Source organism: Mastacembelus armatus, chromosome 7 (assembly GCF_900324485.2).
Source record: "Mastacembelus armatus chromosome 7, fMasArm1.2, whole genome shotgun sequence".
In the NCBI taxonomy this organism is placed as follows: Eukaryota; Metazoa; Chordata; class Actinopteri; order Synbranchiformes; family Mastacembelidae; genus Mastacembelus; species Mastacembelus armatus.
The window spans coordinates 8,310,602-8,335,922 of NC_046639.1; the positions used below are offsets into that span (position 1 = coordinate 8,310,602).

At 38.7% G+C, this 25,321-nt stretch overlaps 2 protein-coding genes across 3 annotated transcripts; both read left to right on the forward strand.

The window, feature by feature from the left end:
* Positions 1-5,624: 5,624 nt before the first annotated feature.
* scrt2 (scratch family zinc finger 2) lies at positions 5,625-10,137 on the forward strand. The gene is made up of 2 exons (XM_026333052.1): positions 5,625-5,784; positions 9,338-10,137. The coding sequence occupies exons 1-2, from the start codon at positions 5,625-5,627 to the stop codon at positions 10,135-10,137; spliced, it is 960 nt and encodes a 319-aa protein (XP_026188837.1).
* A 9,717-nt stretch (positions 10,138-19,854) lies between these two features.
* srxn1 (sulfiredoxin 1 homolog (S. cerevisiae)) lies at positions 19,855-21,597 on the forward strand. Of its 2 annotated transcripts, none has more exons than XM_026332668.1 (2): positions 19,855-20,105; positions 20,827-21,597. In XM_026332668.1, exons 1-2 carry the CDS (start codon positions 19,890-19,892, stop codon positions 21,034-21,036), a joined length of 426 nt encoding a protein of 141 aa, XP_026188453.1. In that variant the 5' UTR covers positions 19,855-19,889; the 3' UTR covers positions 21,037-21,597. The 2 variants fall into 2 exon arrangements, with proteins under 2 accessions (XP_026188453.1, XP_026188455.1); XM_026332670.1 differs by having other exon boundaries at positions 20,830-21,597.
* The last annotated feature ends 3,724 nt before the right edge of the window (positions 21,598-25,321 follow it).

A 25,321-nucleotide genomic window follows, 5' to 3' on the forward strand; every position in this document is an offset into this window, starting at 1 on the left:
AGTGGGAGGGTGAGGGCACAGTGGTGATTAATTAACCCAATTAAATTAGACTGAGATTATCTGAACAATTATTTCCTGATAAATCAGAGTAAGGTGTGATGATAAGTATTATAGTTAAGGTTTAATTACAGTGTTAGAAAATGAAAGGCCTCTCCTAGAACACACTGCCAAGTGTGACTCTGCCATCAGCAGCCACCTAACTTAGCTTAGCATAAAGAGTGAGGAAGAACAGCTCACCTGACTTTATCCAAACGTAATAAAATCCTCCAGTCAGGAAGGCTGCAGGGGGTTATGTAACTAGATAGTTCTTGATGAGGAGAAATAATGTCCTCCTTTCTAGTCCTTATACTAAATATTACTAGCCAGCAATAGTAAGCAAGTAATTTTAAATATGTAATTTATTATTTATTGCATATTACTCATTGAAAAAATAGTTACATTACTGATTACTCAACAACAATAGTAAACACTACAAGAAGCTAAGAAAACACAACATGGAAAATATTGGAGTTAACTGGAATTCCAACCACATCCCTTCAGCTCCAGCCTGCGTACCCTTTAAACCAATCTGTTCACTAAATGCGGTCCAAGCATCAACCCTGCATCTAACTCCCAGTAAGACAGCAAAAAAGTCAGTCTTACACAATGGTAAAATAACTGGGCATTACTGAGATCAGAAAATATCAAACTGTAGTCTTTTACAGTACTTGTTCCAAAAAAATAATCCCATCATTGTAAAACATGTTATTATGTAATAGTTTCTGTTGGTGGCTTTATATCTACTGTTCAGATATAGGAGAAGTATCAACCTTCCCATCTATGAAAGCAATTAGTTTTTCCCGAAATGTCAAACTATGTTCCTAGACCAAATGTTAAAAAAGCTGTAACCAAGATTCCAATCAGACTTTGTCTTTGCTGGTGGACAAAAGAAATTATGTTAGCCTTGAAAACTGACGCAATTGTTCTTAGTGGCCGACATGAGAGCCCCTCACTGAACATGATATTGTGTAGCTGGTAGAGATTTCATATGGTTTATTGCTCCCACTTTCACTGAGGTCATTTATTGAACTGCCATCATGGCCCCTGCTTTCCACAACCACCCACTGCCTCTGTGCCCCTCAGTATGATAGAGGACTTTATGCCACATGAACAGCATACTGAGCTCGGATTTAAGTGGTATTAAGAGGCATCACTCATGCACAGGATACTATTTACAGTATATTCACACACACACACAGCGACTTCCTATGACAGCTCTTGAAGGAAAAATGATGATAGACTGTATGCAGGGTGTAAGGCTATAAGAGAGAGCAGGGAGAGACGGAGGAGAAAAACTAGGTTTCAAGTATTCCACAGGCTAAATGAAGAACAAACATGCACCATATAAGACAGTGAAGGAGAAAAGATTATCATCTGGAGATGAAAGGCAGAGAGAGAGAGAGAGAGATTCATTCACTGCCACACAGCTGTCTTATTTGCAAGGTGTTGAGAAACCAGTTTCCCCCCCCCCCCCAGAGGATGAAAAGATTCTTCTGAAGCCAAAAGGGTCTGCTATCATTTTTGGGCAGCTTGAGCGGTAGAGATGTTATTAGCATAAATTATCTCCCCCACCAAAGAGATAGGAACATGCTAGCTTCTTTCTGCTTTTCACACTTAATTGCCCTATTTACTGAACAGTTGCCCATGGACAACAAATGCACACACGCTTCGAGACGCATACAGGACAACAGGCAGACACAAGCCAAATAGGGCATGAGTGATACACTGAACTATCTGCCAAACAGCATTAGATACAGTATGGCTGGCAAGGCAGTTAAGGTCCAGACTTCATGTTTACTGTGGATCAACAGTATAATGGTAAATATTTCCTTCATGACCTTATTCACTGAGTCATGTCTTATCACTGTCAGTGTAAGAAGATATTAAATAAGGATTTTGAGCATGAAGGCTGCAAGAAAATATTCTAAAAATAAAAAAAGCAAGACTTTAAAAAAAAAAAAACTTGTTGCCTCTAAAATGAATTCATATTATATTTAAAAGTTTTTAATCATCAGCTTTACAACAGCTTACCTATAGTAGATGCTCGGGAAAAAAAGCATCACTGATGTGACCCAGTAAGTAAGAGTGAGGTGAGTTATAGATGGCTGCGCCTAATGGACTCTTAGCTTCTCTTCACCTAGTCCAACAAGCTCAGAGTGTCTTTATATAAGCAGTGCCTATTATGAGACACTTAAGTTTCAGGTTTTATGCATCATAGTCCCAGTGAAAAACAGATTTTCCGTGTGGTAAATGTTCTTTGTCAGAAGTAATCAGACTTCATGATAAGGTAATTGTTGGTGGAGTCTCTTGTGGAACAGCATGGAGGAACAAATCAACTAGATTGACTTCATTCATTCGGCCGGTCTGCTCGTCTCCATGACCCTGGAGGGGCATACAGGATGTTAATGAGGCTGATTGTATCACAGCACCCTCCTCTCCCATCTGACCAAAGAAAAGACCCGCTCCAGCACTGCAGAGTAAAACCCATTCCTCCAGCCTGAGGGGGTCAGTTGCTATGGTGACGTCCTGAGGCAGTGACCACATGTCAGAAGGAGTCTGGGGGCCATAAGTGGACCAGAGCTCTGGCATGAGAAGGAGGAGGATTTGGAAACAATTGGCAATGAATTTCCTGCTGCTGGACACAAGTTGCCCCAGTGATGTTTCAATAACAGCATGTTTCCTTTTGTTTGTCACAAGTCACCTATAACCTGTAGCTAACCTGTTGCACTCGCTTTTAAAAATGTAATCTTTAAAGTATAGTTATAATGGAAAGCAACAATAAATTACCTGAAGATAATGTTAAATTGAAGCAGAAAACAGTGCAGAATAGTTGGTCTGATATTTCTGTAAATACAGTTCCTGATGTCTTTTGCAGTTACAGGTGGTTTCTTTCAGTGCTTCTTACATAAATCAATAAAAGCTAAATATCTATGGGTTTTGGGCTTTCGGTTGAAAACATGACTTCTGAACACACCATCTTGCACTCAAGAATGTTGAAATTCTTCGTAATATAATATAATATAATATAATATAATATAATATAATATAATATAATATAATATAATATAATATAATATAATATAATATAATATAATATAATATAATATAATATTCTTCAAGAATTAAATAACTGATTAAATAAATTAATCAATTAATTCATAACATAACTAACTGGTTATGCAATTACAAAAATAATTATTAGATGCAATCCTATTCCCAGCCCTACTATCAGCAGCTAAATATTTCTTAAAACCTCCTTGAACTTGCCATATCGATCTAAGAGTAGCATAGGTGTACACTGAAGAAGTTAACTGGATCAACACCATTGCTTTGTACAAAGAGCACAAAAGTGAGAGCGTCTGCGAAAGGTGGGCTGCAGTTCAGAAAAAGACACTGCAGGTTTGAGAAAATGCTGGATGAGTTCAGTATCATTCAATGGCGGTTCACCGTTCATTTAACCTCCCTGTCTCATGGACTATAGCCTGAAGAATAAGTCCGCAGCTACAGAGACTACAAATTCTGATCTTTGCCACAATTCAAGGATATCAACACTAGAAAACAGGTAATAGATCATTTAAAAGCTGATTTTTTTTATGAAATATGGCTCCACAGAAGAGTGCTTATTTAAGAATCCCCAAAACGAAAAACCTTCAACACAGCTCATTATTTTAAACAATCATTCTTCCCCTGACCTTTTTTGTCCTTGCCTCTATGCTATAAGCTTGGCTTGGTGACAGAAATGTGAACTTGTCCTGTAACACATACATGTGATAAATCTTAACTGCACTGATTTAACACCATCTCCTCTTCAAACCTGCCGTGTCCGAGCTGCAGGCTCACTGATCGTGACAGGGATGATTTAGTGCAACACAGGCAAGAGGGGTACTCAAAAATCTGAAGCACCTTTAACTGCACAACATTAGGAGCCAACACGGAAAATGATGAATACATAAAAACAGTTAGAAGCTGAGCTTTTCATCCCAAGACTGAAAGAGCTTTTGAATATTTCCAGGGGAATCTACAAGTGAATATAAAATTTGGACATCTCTCACTGGAGACACTGCTAATAAAATTTGTTGTTTAATAGTTATGTTAATCATCAGAAAATGAATCACTGTTAATTGTGTTAATTGATTAACCTCATATAAGAGACTTACCAGGCAAATATCCCAGCTTTTAAATGGTCCAGATTTGCTGCTTTTTTTGACTGCACAATTAATATGTTTGGGTTTTGACCTGCTTGATGCACAAAACCAGCAATTCAATAATGTCACTTTGGAATTCTGGGAAATTATAATGTCCATTTTCCACCTTCTTACCACAACAAAGAAGATTATTTAACAAAATTGTTTTCCAGTTTTGCTTTTCAGCATTGCGTATAAATATTTCACATTTAATTATTGTAATGAGAGAACAACAACTGTTGAGCGCTAGTGAAAAAAAAAAAAAAAAAAACAATGTATAGAATAATACTTATAAGCAAATGAATACAAACAAATAAAAACCTACCCAGAGATATCTAGCCAAATTAGCAAGCATGGATCTAATTCTAGATTTCACCCTAATCAAAAAAGATGTAATTAATTAATCAGATAATTCACTGCCACGCATGGCAGGGCACACATCTGTGCAGCAGTAATAGGGAGAGAGAGAGACAAGCTGAACAGTGCAGCACTAGTACGTCCTTGTGGCGTGCTCATCAACAGTGCTGGAATCCAGTGCAGCTTTAAAAGATGTCCAGCACTCCCAGACACTTAGATAGCATCTCCTGTACTGTACATGTGCTCTCAGCAAGCAAGTACAGTGCAGTGTGTTGAAGGGACAGAAAGATCTGAGGTAACAGAGATGACATGAGGGAGGCTGCGCCTGTACAAGGCAAACATAAACTGTGCCACTTCATCTGAAAACAATGGGGGACAGGACACTGAGTGTGCTCTCATCCACATCTCCATTGTCTACTCTCCTCTTTTACTCCTCCTCCGAGCAGGGAGCATAAGCGGGGTGAAAGAGGGAGGGGAGGAGAAGGGGGACCAGCAGTGGGGGCAGTGGGGGTCTGCCTGTGTTCTTTCTCCTCTGTCTGTGTGCGAATGCACAGACGGTTCAGAAGTAATTTGATGTGTGTCCCCGGGGACATTTGATGGATTAAAGCTAAGCAGCTCCATTTCGCAGCACCACCTGATCTTCCACTGCCTGTGCCCCATATAAAGGCTGGCGTGATTGCTGATCTCAGCTAGTCTGACAGTCTCTCTCTCCCTCCTCTCTCTGTCTGTCTCCATCTCGTCTCTTCCTCACTGGTCCCTTAAGCCTGCTGCATCACAGGAGCTATCCAGTGCTGAACAGGATCGTTTTTATTTTTTTCATTTTTCTGGGGGAAGCTGGGGGAGCCAGAGAGTATCACACAGCATTGCCGCCAGCCTTGTTCTACACCGGTTTCCATTTTCTTTCTTATCTTATGTTTTTGACTGTTGTCTTCACATTAACCGCAAGGATTACCGTCAAGCCAGCTTTGCTCGTGTGCTTCCTCAGAGGGTCTTTTATTTTCTCTCATGTGTTTTTCTCAGCTTTGTGTTTTTATCCATTAAAAGATGCCCCGCTCATTTTTGGTCAAGAAGATCAAGCTTGATGATTTCTCTTCGTCCAATGTGGCTACTTCCACTCATCATCACCACCTGGATGACTCGTTCACTTTTGCGCGCTCCATCACAGATTCGGTGACCAGCCTTGGGGTCCGTCTCAGTGAGAATGGTGAGTTAACATGCCTCCACTAGTCTGCCCTGCTTTAGTTAAAGATGTGCTAGCACTCCTGCCATAGAAAGCGCTGGTGCTGATTTCAGCATGCCTGACATTTCCACACTCAGCACAGAAGGCATCCTCTTTTGTTTTTGTAGTGGGTGAGATTTTCTTTAGCTTCAGCCAATGACATGCTTGTGGGGTGTAAATTAATGTGAGTTTCAGTTGATTTTTGCATCAATATCCTAAATAATCCTCTCCAGAGGCACCCCACCCCCATCACTGTGCTCCCAGACTTTTGTTTTTTGACTCCAGTGAAGGACAGACACAATTCAGGTCACAGCCACGGATTAGCTTATGTAAATAGTGAACAAAACGTGTCTCTAATCAGGAGAAGCTCCAGTTACGTATTTGTATGACTGCACCAACCCTGTGGTGGATAAACACAGCCTGACTATATCTGTTCATCATGTGGTCTAAAAAATTCATGAATATGAGAGATAAGTATCAGATGATACATTTGTCCTTAGCTGTTATTGTCCTTGAGTTCCCATCACAGTCCAATCCTCCCTTGCCCCCCTCTTCCCATCCAAATGGAGCATGCACAGTCTCCCCACCCCCATTGCTTCACTACATCTTTCTCTTCCTTCCGGGCATTTGAAAACTAGCAGGGGTTAGAGTTTCAGCTATGCAGGACTATCGCCGCGACAAGAGACATCAACACACTGTACAGTAGAGTCGGGTGGGAGGTGGGGAACAGAGCTGAAGGGGTAGCAAAGAGAAAGAGAAAAGGGAGACAGAAATGCTTGGGGCAGCAATGAGGCTGATCATGTGACAGAGGCTGTACAGTAAACACGAAGAAAGACACATAGCTGAAATGTGGTCAACACATGGAACCGGCCACACTAAGCTCTCGTACTGAGCACTGAGAGTCGACCTTCACTTTCACAGTCTGCTTTAAGCTCGCTGCTTCCATTTTGCAGCCACATTTAGAGGGCCTTGTATGTGTCTTTGTTATGATTTGTTAGGACGTTTTCACACTGAGAGGCTTCACAGGCCACAGCTAAATGTTGTGATGATACGCACCTGTTATTCAACCATGTCGATAACAATGTCCATTAAAATATAGATAGCTTAGAACTAGTGGACTTTTTTTTGTCTGTGGTAAAAGAGACACAACCGGTTTGGTTTTGTAAACTATAATGAATTGTCATATTATGCCCGCTGAGTAAAGACAAAAATACTGCAACAAGTAAATATGTATATATACATATATATATATATTCTGCAGCTTTTAAGAAATTTTGAGATTCCTGCAGTACAAATGGAATTATTCAAGAATCCATTTGTGTCATTTATATTATATATATTATAATTATTGTGATTCTCTATTGTTCCTGAATCTATTGTCCAATACATAACAAAGCACATAGGTGTTGACAAAAGGTGTTTAATTTGAACAAATGAATCCTCCCTTTGATACTAATTCAAATAAAAAAAGAGAAAGGGAAAGAGAAAGAGAAGTATTCTCAGCGTGGCTGAAATACCTAACATCAGCACTTCTGCTGTGCCAGGAGATTTTCTTTCCCCCCATTGTGGAGACATTTGACTTGAGTGTCTGTCGAATAACAAAGAGGGGTGGCTGAGAGGGTCCATTAATTACATGCTTGCTTTGCATTAGAGAAATGAGTCTATGAGCTGTAAAGGCTGATACAGTCCTAAATGATGAGCTCCTTGTCTGACCTTGGGTATCTAAAACACAGTAAACTCTTCTTACCTTGCTATGGTATGTTTTGCTGAAAACTGCTAAATTAAGGCCATGTTGTCATATATAGTTCAGGGGCCCTTTAGCTATCTTTCTGATGGTCTCTAGTGTGGTTGTGAAACAGGTGGAACGTATAGCCATGAATAATTGTTGAAGCAGTAGCATTGGTAAATTAAATTATAAATGCAAGAGTTTAGTTTTAAAAATTATAAATCAGAAACATTTTCTCTTTGTCTTGTTTTTGAAAGAAAGAGCGGCTCTCTCCTGGACAAACACCATCTGTGTAGTTTACAACAGTGAACCCATGCAGTGCAGCATAATAATGTGTGCACAGGCCTGGTGTTTCCCAGTCCCCGGGTGTCATGGTCATGTCTTTGACAAAGTGGATGTGTGAACAGAAACCCTTGAGAATGGAGACGCTCTAGTAAGAAAGCACTTCAGCTGATTTCTTAATGGCCTGTTTCTTGAAGGCACTTCAGTGTGCTCGCTGCTGTAGACAGCTGACCCTCTTCACAAACAATGTGTATGTGATGCCATGTGTTCTAGCGCACTGTGCCTAATAAACTATTATTGTATACTTGATCTGTTTCTCGCACTATTTCTATCTTCCCCAGCAGTCTACTGTTCCAACAGCTGCACTATTTTACAGATGATAGCCTATTGATCAACTCAAAACCTTGAATTTCATTAAAAAACAGTCAATACCTAATTTCCACTGCTTGCTGCACACAGTGTGAATGGCTTATTTTTTTTTTTTTTTTTTTGCAGATATGCAATAATACTCTCAGGAAAAGAATTTCACCACATTTAATATTAACTCTCATATGTTCAACCTATACAATATTAACCCTAGAAGTAAAATGCATTTCACATTTATTCAGCTCCTGAGAATCACAGTATAAGAATATAACAACTTCTGTTGCATTTAGCTGCCAGCAAGCCTTTTAGCTCCTCTGGCACTGAGCTGATTTGAAGGAAGAGGAAAGACATGAATGATGCCAGCAAAAATATATCTCTCTGAAAATCATGCTCTGTACAGTTGGGGACATTTAAATCATTCATGGTACTTCGTACTTTGCTGTATCATGCTTAAACCTGCTTTAAGAAGTACCATGAAATCCTAAAGGATCTAAACAACTATGTAACAAACCGATCGGGTTCAAAATCTGAAAAATCTGTTTACAGCAAAAAAAACCAAAAAAAACGACTAATTAATACAGAAAGTTTTCTCAAATCTTGCAACCTGTTCTCTGTTTGGGTATATTCATATTAAAAAACAATAACCCTTGCTGAAATATAAATTGTGGGTAGGTAATGTGCATATATTTGCTAAGGTTTAGAGTTGTAACACAATTCTGTCTAACTTGTAATGTTAGTGCTCACAGATTATTCATTAAGCAAATATGGAGACAGGCCCCAGCCACAAAGGACTGGCATGCCATAGATGAAGAAAAAGAGGTCTGATCAATGGGATTACTTTATTTAAGAGCAACTTTACTGTGCATCCTCTCGCCCTGGAGATTTCTTTGATGAGCTATTATCTAGTGCTCATCTTCAATGTAAAATTGCAACCGACCTAAATGCAGCTGAGCGCATCACATTTCCCAGCATCCCCAGCACTATTGTGTGAGCAACCTGTGAGTTCTGAAAAGAATGCAATCAGCACTGTGCTGCCACTAACTGTTTCACCATTTTATAAAGGGCAATCATCCAACGTGATAATCATGTAATCACCCGCATGTCACTGTGTCCTTATCCATCACAACCCCTGGCCAACTGTGTTTGCGTGTGTCTCTTACCCAGGCTACATCCAGGATTACATCACACCATCTGTATACCAGGGGGAGAAGAAGATGGAGCACAAGCTAGCTTCGCCTGTGTCAGACCCCCTGTACACCCAGGTGAGCAGTGGAGGGGAGTATTGTGATCCTGACCTGAAGCACCCCGACAGCCCCCAGTCTGGCATGACAGCAAGTGGTTTCTACAGTGGTGAATCGGAGGCCCTGGCCGAGGGTTACACCATGGATGCCTTCTTCATCTCTGATGGGCGTTCGAGGCGAAAGGGAGACAACGAGAGTCGTGGAGGGGGCTCGAGAAGCAGCAGTGCCAATGCTGGAGGTCAGGAGAGAGGAGCTGGGACACCACGCCACACCTGCAACGAGTGCGGGAAGACGTATGCCACCTCCTCCAACCTCAGCAGACACAAACAGACGCACCGCAGCCTGGATAGCAAGATGGCCCGCAAGTGTCCCACCTGTGGCAAAGTGTATGTGTCTATGCCTGCATTGGCCATGCACATCCTCACCCACGACCTCAAGCACAAATGCGAAGTGTGCAGCAAGGCCTTCAGCCGGCCGTGGCTCCTTCAAGGTCACATGCGCTCACACACAGGGGAGAAGCCCTTTGCCTGCGCCCACTGTGGCAAAGCCTTTGCTGACCGTTCAAACCTCCGCGCCCACATGCAAACACACTCTGCCTTCAAGCACTACAGATGCAAGCGCTGCAATAAGACCTTCGCTCTCAAGTCCTACCTGAACAAGCACTATGAGTCAGCTTGCTTCAAGGGCTCTGCAGACGAAGATGACTCTGGATCCGAAAACTAACCACGAGGAAGAAGCAAAAGTTTGAACCCTTGTTGTAGGTTCACAACCAATAACCCTGTTCACTCTGCCCTCCATGCCTTTTTTCTTCCCTTTTTTAGAAAGCAATATTTTCACTGAGAATACGTGAAAAAACTCTAATGATTATGGCAAAGACAATTTCAAAAGATGCTGGATTTTTTCCCTGCACAGTAGCTAATCGTCCACAGAAACATACAATCAAACAACCTTCCCTGTAGATGATAGTTGTACACATTTAAGCAACATCTGCTCGCATGGATGTGGGCACATGTAAACACACATACACTCACACAAATATGTATGCACAAACACAGACATTTATGTATGTACATGTAAACACATGCACACACACACACACACACACAGACACAGCTGTAATTCTGTCTTTGTGAGGACTGACATTGTGCATTACCTAGCCGTAACCTTACCTATTACAACTAAATGCCTATCCTAACCCTATTCTTAACCTAATTCTGCCCCTTAACCCTAAAACAAGGGTTATCCCTCATGCAAGAGTCTGCAAAAGTGAGGACTGACGAACATATCCTCACTCTGATAGAATTATGCTCAAAATGGTCCCCACAAAGATAAAAGTACAGTACATACACACACTTATATATGAGGCCTGGCATGTGAATTTTTATCAATGACTATAATGATATTGATATCAATAGTATTAATATTTAGATTCCTGATATTTTATAGCAAATAGTAATAAGAAAATGAAAAAAAAATGGACTAACAGTGTTCTTTTGTTTTTTAGAGACAAAATGACCTCTTGTATTTTTATGCTGCTTTTTATTTGCTAAGAATTGAATTCTTTTGCAACTGCCAACATGAACTTTTTATGAAAATGTGAACTATGACAGTATTTGCAAAAAAGGGAGATCATTTTAAAAAGTAAAAAGGCAACCCCTTTTTTCCACACCAATGTTTCAATTCAACGGATGTTATTTTTCTATTTGATTTTTCTAAATTTATTTTTTGTGATTATTATCCCTTGTTGATCAAAAGCATCTTTGTAACTGTGGGTATTCAAAAAAGATAATTTAAATAAGCTATACAAGATCATAGGCCATAGGCCATTCAATTTAATTCTGCGAGCGCAGTGATTTTAAAATGTTTAACAGGCCTGTTGAACAGGTTAATAATAGTCTCACCCCAATGTACAGACTTGGACAAAAACATTGAAAGCCAGACCAAATGATCTATTGTTATAAGTGCCATGTGCAGTTAACATGTCTATAGCAATGAAAACTCTCGTTGTTCTTCCTTGGCCACGGTGGCTTGCATAAACTCTGCTGCCTTTATGGTGCATCGTCCAATCTCAAAAAGCAATCTTCAGCCAGTGTTTGAGGTGCTCCCCCTCAGCCAGTGTTACCTCAGAGTAAAGGTATGGACTCACACACCCTCAGTTACAAAGTGACAGTCAAATTATTGTTTGTCTGTTTTATATGTCGCTCAAAGCTCTGCCACCGGTTTAGATGCATACCATCTATTTATCATGTAAATACTTTATTTATCTAATTATTTATCTATTTATCTATTTATTTATTTATTTATTTACCTTCCTTTTGTGTATTTATGGAAGACTTGCTTATTTGTTAATGATCACGTATTTATTTATTGTTTATACTTTTTAAAAATGAACATCCATTGACCATGTAAGATGCTGCTGATCTTAAAGGAAAATGTTTATATGCATGAAAACTGTAGAGAGTCCATGGGACTTAGTATTTTTAAAGAGGAACAATGTACAATACCAGTGTTAGACGGCTTCAAACGAATGAACGCTGAATTACTTTTGTTTTTGTGGCAATAACTTTACTGACACAGCAATTGACATAACAAATAACAATCACAGCTGTCCTGTTTTCAGTCAGTTTAGGGCAATAAAAAGAAGGAATGAAAACAAAAGAATAAAATGTTCTCTATCTTGGTGTTTCCCAAAAGACCACTGCCTCCTTATGATGGGAGATTTTGGCCCTTTTCGTCTTTATATCTCAGGCAATAACTAATTCCTGTAAATGGCTGATGTGCATATAGATGTGCCATGAAAAATGTAACAATGCTTAAATTAGAGACTGATAATATAGGTGTAATCTAGTTACACCTACAAAAGGTGCAAAAGCAATAAAAAAAAACAGCAATGCAGTGACTATGAGCAATTCTCAATCCTTTATACAGCAAAGTCAAAACTTCTGCAAGTGTTTATTTGACAGGAAAAATTATTCTTTCATATTTTTATTCTTTATTATTATATTTAACTATCACTTTTGTTTTTGAGCAACCAGGTAAAAAAAAAATCTCTTCTGGCAGCTGAAGAACAGAATAGCTAAAACGCTATGTATTAAACAACAAGATTACAATCATTTTCATAGGTCACTGACATAAAAAAGCCTGTAAGGTGAGAATCCTGTAGAGATACCATAGGATGGGCATATATGTACTTCTAACCAGCATTAATGGAAATTATTTTGACATGAACTGTCTTGGTGGGAAAAGTCTTCAGGATTGTTGATATTAAACAACACATATGTTATGTACTTCTAATTCTCCCCGTCATTTGTCCCCGCTTTGCAGCCCTCCCCTCCCCACCAGCTATCCTCATCCCGTCCCAGCAGCTTCTAAACAGACGCACCAAGCATGAGATGCTCTGAAGTGGGATTGGCAGAGGGTGGTGGAGTGTGGGAGGATAACAGGTGTTTGCAGACAGACTGCAGATAGGAACTGTAATTGAGTCAGTGAGCGACCTCCAAGGGGAAGGTCAAGCACCAGCAGGCAAATGCACTGTCAGCTATTTGCATATTCCAAATAGATGACATGATTACAGTAATGCTGAGCCTAAAAGAAAAAAAAAACAAAACAAAAAACAAACAAGAAAAAGAACCCAAAAGTGAGGAAAAAAGTGGATAAAACGAGAATAAAGAGGAGTTTCTGCTGTTTGTCCTTCCGCTCCACCCTGTTTGACCGTCATCCCATCAATGGTTGTATAAGTGCTACAGCTGAATCACTGCAAGAGAGCATCGAAACCACCTGTTTCCCAATTATCTTGCACAACATACAGTTTGGGTTGTTGCTGTATTATTGAACTAATGCATAAGTCACTACTTATCTTATTTTTATATGTTTTATATTTTAGTGTGGAAAAGGGATATAATGCATCTCCAAAATCAGGGGACTGTGGCAAGTAAACGCACTGAGATCAAAACATCAACTGAAAATGTACACTTGCATCATAAAGTGGTTGTATTACAGAACATCATCTGAGAAAATACCATTGATATACAATTTGATTCTAAACTTCTGAATTTAAATGTAGGGAAGCATTGTTCCTCTTTGATAAGTGTGTAAATACATTTGTAAATATATCACAGCAATAATATGACAATGCATGTAGACATTTAATTGCTCTTTTTCTATTCATGCTGTCTTTTTTATTTAAAAAAAAAGACAAATACAGGTACTAATAGCAGAGTGGGTGACCATGTGAATCAGGGAGTGTCTTGATTAAAAACCTATCTGTTGTAAGTTATAAACGAAAACTTCAAACTCTGTGTACTCTCAAAGATCTGATCATGGTCTGTATGATTTTTCTGTTCTCATTTTCTTTTATTTATGTGCCCGGCTTGGCTGCGCAATGAAAAGTGCCAAAAAGTATGATTTCCATGACAAAAGCCTTCAACATATGGTTGGCTGCTTGAAACCTTCCATATGGTCCTCAAAGAAAAAAAAAAAAACTGATTAAGATTTTCCACTTTCCTTCTCACTCTCTCTTTATCTTTCTCCAGATGAGTATGAAGAAACTTAAGCCATGATTGCTGAGGGGTGTTTTGATTTATCTTGTTCTGCTACAATTAGTAATGATGAGAACAATAGCAATGATAACATTAATAAAAACAATAGCACAAGAAACCTATAAGTCTTACACTCATTTCTTTTAAAAGAGTCTCATTTGATTCTATTAAAAAAAAGGGTATTTATGTTCATCACTGAGAACAAAACACACATATGTATAAACACACACATACACACAAATTCAGGTCCTGCAGATGTTGACAAGCCAACCTATTATTTCAGTGTATTCCTTTTGTTCATGATGTATATGTTATGAAACACTGAGAAAATGGTGAGTCTGGTATCTGTTTGGATTAGCCCACAGTCAACATTAGCACAGTGAATGATTATAGTTACAACAATAATGTGCTATCAGCTGTGGCCTCCCTTGTCAGTGCTTGAGGGATGTTATGAGTTTTACCGTCACTTTACTAACTTTTAATTTCACCACTACGAGGCACAAAAAAATGCCAATATCCTTTGTTTTTCACAGTGGCTGAGAGCAGAAAGGGTCAGAGTACCTGACAACACCAATATAGCTTTGAATAAGAGTTCCTGAGATGTCGACGTTATCAAAAGCAGAGGCATCTGTTCCACCACTATTAAGCCCTTCCTGGTCATTAAATTTTAATGGAACATTGATTTTATGCTGGAACTACTCTTTCTGAGTGACTCAAAAGCTAGAGAAAAATATGGAACAAAATAAAAATGAATCATGACAGCGGACAGGGATTATTATTCTGGGGCTTTTCTTGATTGGTTTCCAGGGAATATACAACACTTTTCAATTGCTTGTGTCCTTCAGTGTCCTCCAGCAGCACAGCAGCAGTATAATGAGACAGCCGGCAGAGCAGAGCAGGGATCAGAAACAAGGCTTTTTGCTGCACACTCTTCTCTCCAGTGTGGGGAGACAGTGATTTCCATTGCTATTGCCTTGATGCTAGTTATGTTCCCAAAGGTAAACATATAACTTAAAAAACTGTAATATCTGTATTCACATGTTGAGTCAAATGACAATTCGACAACCAAGTGTTGATTCTTCTGCACACAGCAACAGTCTCTTGTGCTGCAGATGACAATGTTGCAGACTCCCCATCAACATTCATGTGCAGTATTCGCTCAAACTTTACCCTGGCAGATGTTGTCCCTTATCAGATTTTATGATGAGAGTAAATAACTGATTTCATTACATGGCAATGGACTGTAAAATGGGGACCCATGGAATCCAATTACATGACCCGTGGGTGTGCTATGTGTGTAACAACAGTGGCTGTGAGTGATCAGCACTGGGAGGCAGGTAGGGAGATTGTGGCCCTGCATACATATCCATGCACCACTCAACAGCATAGCACACATGCAGCAGTGGTCTCCCACTGCCGCACACACTCAGAGCACACCAGGTAAATTATTGAAAACAACCTGCAAAATTGAGCATGCTACACTAAGACTCACTCTAAGATATTGACCTGAGCCATCATCTTCTCAGTGACTGTCTGGGAGAAAATGTGGCTTCCTTTATTATGGGGTGAAGGTTCAGCACAAGGTCACTACATCCACCAATAGTGGATACAGGGCTATTAAATAAAACTAAATCACTGGAAAGTTTTCAGTGGCTTTCACACAACACAACAGACAACGTCCTTTTTGATGAGCTGAAATTAGCTGATCAACAGAAAATAAAGTGGCACGTGCTGTATCATAATCATGTAATTGTACAAGGAACATGTTAAATATGGGGTCATTTTTCAGCCTCTAAGAGATCTGCTGATTTCTTACACTTTTTTGATTTTAACTGAATATCTTCTGGCTTTCAACAGATTGCCTCTAGCAAAATGTACCAAGCATTTTTTGCTGTTTTCTGACTTTTTTTAGATTAATTCAGAAACTAAGAATAGTAATCATCAATTGCAGTCATACTGTATTCCACACTGCTACTCTGCACATCAAAATTATCTCTGCTGCTGACAGGGAGAAAAAAAATATAATTAAAAAATCCCATTTGTAATTGCTGTAGCTGTCCATTTCATTAGCAGTGAAAGCATTTTCGTTGCAGCTGGCATCTAATTTTCTCATAAATGACACAGAAAACAACATGTTTTTTGTCAATTATTCAGCTGGTAGACATGAATAAACAGGCCTTTTGATAATGCAGTTTCAGCTTCTAAAGTGAATATCTGCTGTTTTTCTTTGTCTTATGGGATACTAAACTCAATATCTTTGCACTTGACTGGGAAAAACAAGCACTCTGAAGACATCACCTTGGCATTTTATGAAGTTGCCATAAGCAACATTTTTGGTCATTTATACAGTTGGATGGATATTTGATCATTTCTACAAGGTGATGAATGGATAGATGGATGGATAGTTGCTACCATTATAGAATAATTTAAAAAATAATTTTAGTTGCAATTGGTGTCCCTCGGTTGGTTACAGGTAAGACAGAAACAAGTTGTCATCTGTAACTAGGTTAACTATCATTACTTGAATCAGCACGCTTAAATGGTGGCGGCCCTCGCTCTGACCCTTCTCATACACCTGGCGCCATCTGTTGGCCAAACATCAACTATCGCTTAAACAACTCGACAGCAATAAACAGGCAATTTTTTTGTTGATGACAGTGCCATCAGCTGAGTTGAATAAGTCAGGGGAAGTAGGATTTTGGCTAAATGGATCTCCCCTCAAACAATAACTAATCTACATGCATACTGCCCAAAGTCACTCAACAAGAGGCTGGTAAAACCATACAGTTGAACCAGTCTGGGCCAACCAGCTGTAACTGCCCCTTTAAGAACAGTTTGTCTTTTCACATTCTGCATCACAGGAGAGATGCTCATTAAAAGCGCCTCCATTTCTTACTGTTTCATCAAGTGAGACTGCCAAGCTCTTTAACTCAGTGTTCTTGATGTTTGTGCTGTTTGTGTAAAACCCATCTGTTTCCTCGTCTCTCTGTTGGCAGAGGGTCCACCTCATCCGTATGCTTCTCTTTTTGAAGTCATGTCAAAATCACATTTTTATGCATCTAAGATATCCAACTTGTCATCAGCACTCATACAAAAGTCAAGAAGGTCACTCCCTAAATAGCTCACTTTTTTCCTCCATATACTGTACATGCAGTAACAAGCATAATAAAGGTATAACAGATATGCTACCATGTTTTTGTCTCAGAGATAAAAAAGAAAATGACAACAATGTTTTTGTGGTTTTCTATGTTGATAAAAAATGTCATTCTTCTGTTTCTGGTCAATGAACTGAACTAAGTATAAGTGGAAAGAAAGTCTAGTGTTTTCAATCCACATGTAAATAACCTCTCTCAAAAACATCACTGCAGAAATGTATAAAAGGCAGTAGAAAAAGATAGCGCGGAAAAATATTTCATAAGTTAAAGCAGCAAGACACATCAGTGAATAATCAACATCACTGAACAAATCAGTCACACACACAGCCGCAAACAGAGAAACATCCACTGTTGCTAAACCATGTCATGATTTCAGACATATTCATGTATCACAAAGCTATAGTTTGAAGGCTGAAAGTCGTCGTCAGAATAATTATCACTTTAAAAGCATGTCAGTGTGTAAAAAAAGGAAATTATAAATAAATATAGCTCACTTCCCTGTCGGAAAGCTGGCAGGTAATTTTCTCCAGCTGCTCTAAGTGTGACAATCCCATGGGTACTGGAATCTAATATTAACAGCAAATCATTATGTAGGAACTGTTCTTCCATGACCTGCCGCTGTACCTGTGTGACTAACTCAATCTAAGTAATTGAGATATGTTAGCAACTAGAATACAGTCCTGCTGTGACAGTAGAGGGTCATGCAGAGTGTAGTGGGACTCTAAACACACCTCAGCACTAGAAATGATTTACATGTCTATATGCTTTGACTGATAGGGTCTCTGCTTTACGTGATGCTGGATTTTTCTGGGGCTTAATGAAGTGGCATTTGATTGACAGAAATGCAGCAACTGGAATTTGACATTGTATAAAGTAGTGAATGCCTGAGGGAGGATATGTCACTAAACATATTTCCTATACCGTTGTTTTTCATACTGAGAGGCATACAATCAGCAGTCAGCATATTACAGCTTAATTAGAGTGTTTGAGTTGGTTTTATACTATACTGCTATCTTCTAAATTGCTCTTTAAGAAGAAATAGCAAAATATAAGATGGCTTTTGAAGATGACGTTTTTTTTTCTTTATTGATGAGACAAGACAGGAATGTTATCGGACATTCAAGATTGGCTACATGGTCAGTCTACACTTACACAGTGTGTCCGTGTCCTTGGATTGGATAAGGGACTTGTGCAGATGCCACCTCAGGAAAGTTAACAGTACTGTTATTGGTGGAGCTGCAAGCAGAGGAGAATTACCTGAGTTGTTAGCTGGATTTACCTGGCTTCCACACCTGTGGGATTAGGTAGGAAGAAAATTGGACAACAAAAGACACTGACTATTAGTTGACAGATACTATAGACTAAAACTATAAATGATGAAAATTTCTAAAATATGATTAAGACTGTTAAGTGTTTTCATCTGAAGAGTAAGACTAATTGTAAACTGGCTTCCAAAATTAACGTAGTTTCAAAGCTTAGCTTTTTTGTGGGAAAACAGATTGCTGCTGTTGCTACACAAGTATGATTTGACAATGAAGGAAAACAGTGTTCACTGCAGCACCCAAATTACAGTGTATTATGTTCAGCTTTATTCCACAAAGATATATAATGCACTGATACTATTGTTAATGATTATATACTATATATAGATCTCCTTCATGTTCTAACTGATTCCCATGTGACCAATTATTCAACATAAAAGGCGCTGCCATTGTAGTTCAAAGTACTTGTAATAATTCAATATAACGACCTGCCTCTCCTGTCCAAGAAATCATTTTTAATTGTCTCATTAGAAGATAGTGCAACTGTGAGTCGGAGAAAACAATAATAGTTCTGTTTCCACACCACTGCTACAGATCTTTGAAGCTTTCCACTTACCTGTGCAAAGCTGCAAGCCCAGACGTCCTTTATGTAACCACAGCAACCTGGTCCTCTGCAAAAATAGAAAATCAGTGCACTTTGAAGGAGGAAGCCTACATCACGCAGTAGTCGACAAAAAACATTGACCTCGTTAAAAAACTTTTGTCACCATAGGATTCTCTTTTCGACTGCTTTACTAACTGCTGGAGGAAATTTCACTGAGAAACAGTAATGCCATGAAATAGGTAAATGATCTTAGAAAATGGGAAATGTTTGTGTACTATTGGATGTACATACCATAAAAGTATTTACTGAAATGCCTGTTAGTTCTAATGTTCTGGTTATTAGGTCAAAAACATTTAACACTGATTTATTAGCTTGATATTAAATGGCCTGCATGGTTAAATACAGAGGGTTTCATTTGCATTTACAACTGTGATTGTGTTAACAGTATGTTTATGCAACACTACCCCTTCCAAACCCCAAATAATATAATAAGTTATAAATTAAAAATCAGTTATAAGTTCAAAATGACAATATTACAAAAAAGGTGACGTTATGAAGTGATTTTCTTAGAAAGGGCATTTTAATATTAACATGGAAGACCAGTGCAGTCTTGATGGTCAGACAAAACGCTAAAAGTTTATACTAAATATGACTAAACTGTTTTCTTAATAACGAGTTTATTTATTTATTTATTTTTACAAAGTGTTGGCTCACTTAAATATTTTACACAGTTTATTAGTATAATACGTATTTTATTTATTTTTAATTGTGCTAAATGTTTGGCTCCCATGAGTAATAATGTTTGGTTCAATCTACAGCCTATGTCTATGATTGACAGCACAGCAGACCAATCAGAACCTAAACCTGACGTCCTACGTATCTGCCTCCAGGAAGCGGAGAGACTCATGAGAGATAAATGTTTCGGTTGGCAGATCATATTAAAACTCAAGGGAAGTGGTTGGTTTCACTCAGGAGAAACATGTCCATAATGTCTGATCAGTCTGTCAAAAACAGGTCGATTCACTCGGACAGTGTCGAGGAGGTTCATAACGTCCCATTAAAGTTCCTCATCAGACCGATCCCTCCGGAACTGGACCAGCAGAAAGTCCAGAGTCTGATGGAAACAATCAAGGTAACTGGTTTTATCTGTCTATACTAACAACCACGTTTACTTAACTTAACTACTGCATTTAAGCACAAGGCATAGGTACTGGAGTATCTCCATTTTATGTTACTGTAACATTGCTCTTGTACCCCTTTAAATTCCGGAGCCAAGTCCTTTTTACTCCACTAGCTTTATACAGTATCTATCTGACCCCTGTAGTTATGTAGTTTTTGACGTTAGTTGCGTTTGAAAGAAATATTTTACATAAAATACAGCAGCAACATAAAAACTGATAGTTTATAAAATGTGCCTTAAAAACACTGTTGTACGATCTTTATTATTATGTTTTCTCATATTCTGAATTTGCAAAGTAACTAGTAACTTTATTTTTTTCAAATAAATAAAGTATATTGATGTAGAAGTGCAACATTTCTCTCTGGAAAGTAGTGGAGTAGAAGTTTTATGTAGCAGTGGATGGAAAGTTTCTTGACACTGTATAGGAATAGTACTTGTCTAAAGGTATTGCAGTTATCATCTACAGCTGGGTATGCCATTAAGATGCTGCTAATGCCTGGCCCATGACACTGTTTGCTAGTTACCCAGTGTAAAGTTATGCTTACATTACTTTGACATTCCCATGGTGCTAGGAGCTTGGTTTATGAACATCAGTTTATTCCTTTGTTCCATGCGTCATATCTGACGCACACCTGCTTCATAAATAATGGACAGTTTTTGTTTTTCCTTTCAGGAGACAGCAGACATCAGTGTCGTTCCTCCCATTGATGTGCTGTGGATCAAAGGTCGAGAGGGGGGAAATTACTACTACTCTTTCGGAGGCTGTCACAGGTTTGCTGCATATCAGAGGTTGAACATGCCAACTATCCCAGCCAAGATCATCAAATCAAACATCTCAGACCTCAGAACCTACTTGGGGGCTTCAACACCTGATCTGCGGTGATGCTGAAGCTTTGTTGAGAACTGGCTCACACAGAGTTGTGACACTGCAGCTAGTAACTGCAGAGAAAGAAATTTACCAGCAGGGGGGAATGTAAGTCCTCAGTTACACACATGACATTTAAATGCGTCACAAATAACACCAGCGTGTGTGTGCGCGCACGTGCGTGTACGTGCATGTGTGTGTGCGTGTGCATATATGCACGCGCATATATATGTTTCTTTAAGTTATAAATTCTTTACTATTTAATAGTTTCACCTTCAAAAGCCAATTGTAACTGAAGATAAAAAGGTATTTTGAAGTGTTTTGAAAACAGAGACATTTTTACTGTTCATAACAAGAAAACACAGGCCGGTTTCATAAAAGACATTTTACACTGGTTTGTAGTGGATTTTGCTCTTAAATTAGACTTATGAAAGTTTTACCTGTAACTGACAAAAGAGAGGAAATGATGTTTACTGGTGGTATTGCATGGTACTGTAGAACAAGCAGTGAGAGGGTGACATGTTTTCAGAGGGCTATGTTCTTTGCAATTCTCTCAATAAAATGTCTTTTTGTCTGTTAGGATTCTTCTTTATGAAGGTTTTCTTTCTGCCTGATGTTGGTCAGCCATGTTTTTTTGTTTTTGTTTGAAAATAAATCTTAATTTACCCAGAATTCATACCAAACCAGTAAGATAATCAAGAGCTCAATATATCATAAAGCCATATTAGTGTTTGTGAAAGCGGCCCCAGGTGTTAATACTGACACTGACAATGGCTCTGTTCTATTCAAGCGTTCAGCAAGCCGGGACACAACACGCACAGTATGTTGCTCCATGCACATCATGTTGGCGGAACAGGAAGAACAGAAAATACTATTATTCCAAATGTTCACGTACTATTCAGTCATCTCCAATGGCAGGCTTGTAGTCACCCCGTTATAAATGATCTAAGCAAATGGTTGGCTCTGTTTGGAGTGAATGGTTAACTGAAGTAGACACATACTGTGCAGACAAAGCATAATCTGGCTGAATTGAGGAGTATTCATTGTCACTTTTGGACACTGCTTCTTTTATAGCCATTTCACTATTTGGTTTTAAAGCTTAGTGTAGCTCTTTTTACTGACTGTGAGATATATAATTGCTGTCAGAATTTCTAAATAACTGCTGAGATATAAACCAGATGCTGATGTAAGGGATTACATGGAATATATATGGATCATATGGAGTAAGACAATGAAACTTAAAGTACAGTACAGACTACAGCTTTCACTGTCCCGCCTTCTATAATTAACACGACTGAGTGGAAGTTTAAGGTAGAAAAAAGCAACAGGAGATTCAACTGCTGCTCGAGCCAGATGCTGTATTCGTGAACTCACATTTGACCAAGTCTATCTACATCTTATTTGAATCCCATTCTGTGATAATTTCTAAAACAAACATGTTCTTTATAAGGAACCAGAAAATCTATCATCGGGAAACTGTCATTTCAGCCACAGAAGATAAATAGTATATAATCAACAAGAGGGTGAAGAGGACCATCATGAGAGAAACATGTTGAATGAATTTGTGGTTGTGACTTTCATTTGTTTATGTAACTTTTTTAATCTCTAAACACTATTTCTCATTTTTAATTAAACATCACTTATAGAACTTTACTGTTTAGTCATCATTCCTTTTATGATTTATGGAACTTTTTGAAGTCCTACTGACTACTGTGAAGGTTGTAATACAATTTATCTCAGTCAGATTTATTGTCTGAAATAATATCAAAATGTCCCTGTAGTCTTTTTTTTCCTGGTACTGGTGTTAATATTAGAAATCATATAGTGCAGAGTTGCTTTGTGTGCAGAAGCAGCATCTGAGGGGGAACTGAATGAGCACTGTGTGACAAACATTTTTATTAACTAAAGGGAAAGTGGGCAGCACGGTGTATAGGTGGTCAGCACTGTTGCCTCACAGTAAGAAGGTTCCTGGTTGGAAATCAAGCAGGGGCCTTTCTGTGTGAATTTTCCTTGTTCTCCCTGTGCTTGTGTGGGTTTTCTCCAGGTACTCTGGTTTCCTCCCACAGTCCAAAAACATGTATGTCAGGTTGATTGGTGACTCTAAATTGCCCATAGGAGTGAGTGTGAGTGTGTGTGGTTGTTTGTCTCTGTGTGGCCCTGTGATGGACTGGTGACCTGTCCAGGGTGTACCCCTGCCTTTCACCTAAAGAGACCTGGGATGGGCTACAGCAGATCCCTGTGATCCTAATTAGGAATAAGTGGGTATAGATGATGGATGGATGAAAGAAAAGCCTGATGTGTTATATAAGTACACAGGACAACACTTAATGTTGCTTCCAAGTAGTGTTTTATGTTTATTGAAACTTTGTGTAACCCAGTCCCTGCATTTCCAAGGATATGTACCACTGCTCATGCACAGCCAATTTTGATTGTGATGTTTCCAACAGCACATGTAGACAAGATAACAGAAAGGAGCCTATAGACCATATGGTTGGAACATCAGGCTGACAATGTCTTATGTCAAGATGTTGTTGAGTCTTCATGAGCCTGCCCCTTCTTCCTGTGATTAGTCTGTCTTAGTCGTAGTCTTCAAAAAGGATCCCTCCTGCAACCTCCAGGTTGTGTAATTGCAGGAAAGGAGGAGGCGTGGGAAGCATTCCAAATAGTTATTGTAATGGTTTGTTCCAATTAATTAAATTTAATGTTAAAAAGTAGTATGAAAGACTGTTTGTTGTTGGTGGTGAACTTGAGACTAGACTTCTAAATCAACTCAGACAACAGTTTCCATGCCTCTGTTTTAGAGGATGTAACCGTATGTTTACAAAATAATATAGGTAATTCATTCCATTGCACAGCAATGAGGCCTTTCCGATATCACTACCTTGACAATGTGAGCTCAGAGCTGCTTGATGCTCTCCCTTTGTGGCCATTGAGGAAATGAAGGGAGACCTGGGGCAGCTTTTACCGAGCAGCCCTAAAGGACTCTAAATTTCTTCTCTGAATCGTCGCGTGTGAGAAGATTTCCTGTAACTCACTCACTGTCTGGAAGTAACCATATCCTCAAAGGGTTTTTGACACGCAACACCGGTATGAAAAAATATATTGCACCTGTTGCTGTGGGGAGCAGTTTCCATGGGTGGTTCTGTACACTTTATCTTTGAGGATTTAACAGATCAAGGGGATTTAGGGGGTTAAGAAGAGGAAGTGTTTGTTCATTTTCACAAATGGATTGGGGCCATGTCAATTCTCATATACTTTCCTCTTTTGCTGTTTGCTATTGTATTGCTCATTAACTTGTGGTGGCTGCTTCATATTTACAAACCATTGTAATGGTGATGTGTGTCACGTGCACCTGTGACATTTATTGGTGTCACATCCAACTTTTTTTTATTGACTTCAACACTTTAGAAACATGGTTTATTTTTGTAATTTCATTAACTAGTTCTGATGGAATACAATGCACTCTGGGACATTTACGTTAAAAATGTTTCACGAACTTAATTTGATGAGGTAAACGATTAGTGGGACATTTTGTCATTATTTAGTCACATGACTGATAACAGAAGATTCTGACTTTATAATGAATTACAGATTAAATCAAAATATCACCTTTATTTTATTCTGGTGATACCAAGAAACTCCTTTTCCCCTTGCCTTCTTATCACTGTTATGGATATAAAGAGATCCAGTGGCAGAATAAAGCTTTTGTGGAGAACATGTACATTTGAAATAATGCTGAAAGATGACCTCTGGTTAGCCAGCTCACTCATTTGTTCCACTCAGGGAGGCATTACAACCAGATCCTCTTGAAGGAGTTTAGGTTTAGGTGTTTGAGTCAACGATGACTTCTCACAGCTTCCTATCCGGAATTCCTTTAGACTACTGGAGGTTGCAGGCGTGTAATTTGTGCCAGATTTGCTATGCCATATTCACCCTCTGACCTCACCACAGAGACACACTGTGCCTAAACTTTTGTTTCTATGTAGCTTTTATAGTATAGATGTAGCATCATCACACTTCTCTAGTTCCCCCAGTAGAGTGAAATTTGAAAGGATGTCCTGACAATCACAGCTAACATACTGTAAATACAGTTTAACTATAAAAGACTGAAAAATTACTGTACATAATAATAACAACAACCAGTGTTGTTTCTTTATATTTAATGGAGCTAAAATAGGAAAGGTTGCCAATAAAAACATTTGATACTGATCCAAATTAGTGTTCCTACAACTAAAAAGAGCATTTACAGTGAGTTTGTTTAGCTTTTATTGCAAAATTTGAAAAATTCCATAGAAATGTTCTA

Coding starts and splice junctions, on each gene's coding strand:
- srxn1 (XM_026332668.1), top strand. CDS start 19,890: ATGTTTCGGTTGGCAGATCATATTAAAACTCAAGGGAAGTGGTTGGTT. Junction 20,106..20,826: donor GTCTGATGGAAACAATCAAG/GTAACTGGTTTT, acceptor TTTTCCTTTCAG/GAGACAGCAGACATCAGTGT.
- scrt2 (XM_026333052.1), top strand. CDS start 5,625: ATGCCCCGCTCATTTTTGGTCAAGAAGATCAAGCTTGATGATTTCTCT. Junction 5,785..9,337: donor GGTCCGTCTCAGTGAGAATG/GTGAGTTAACAT, acceptor TCTCTTACCCAG/GCTACATCCAGGATTACATC.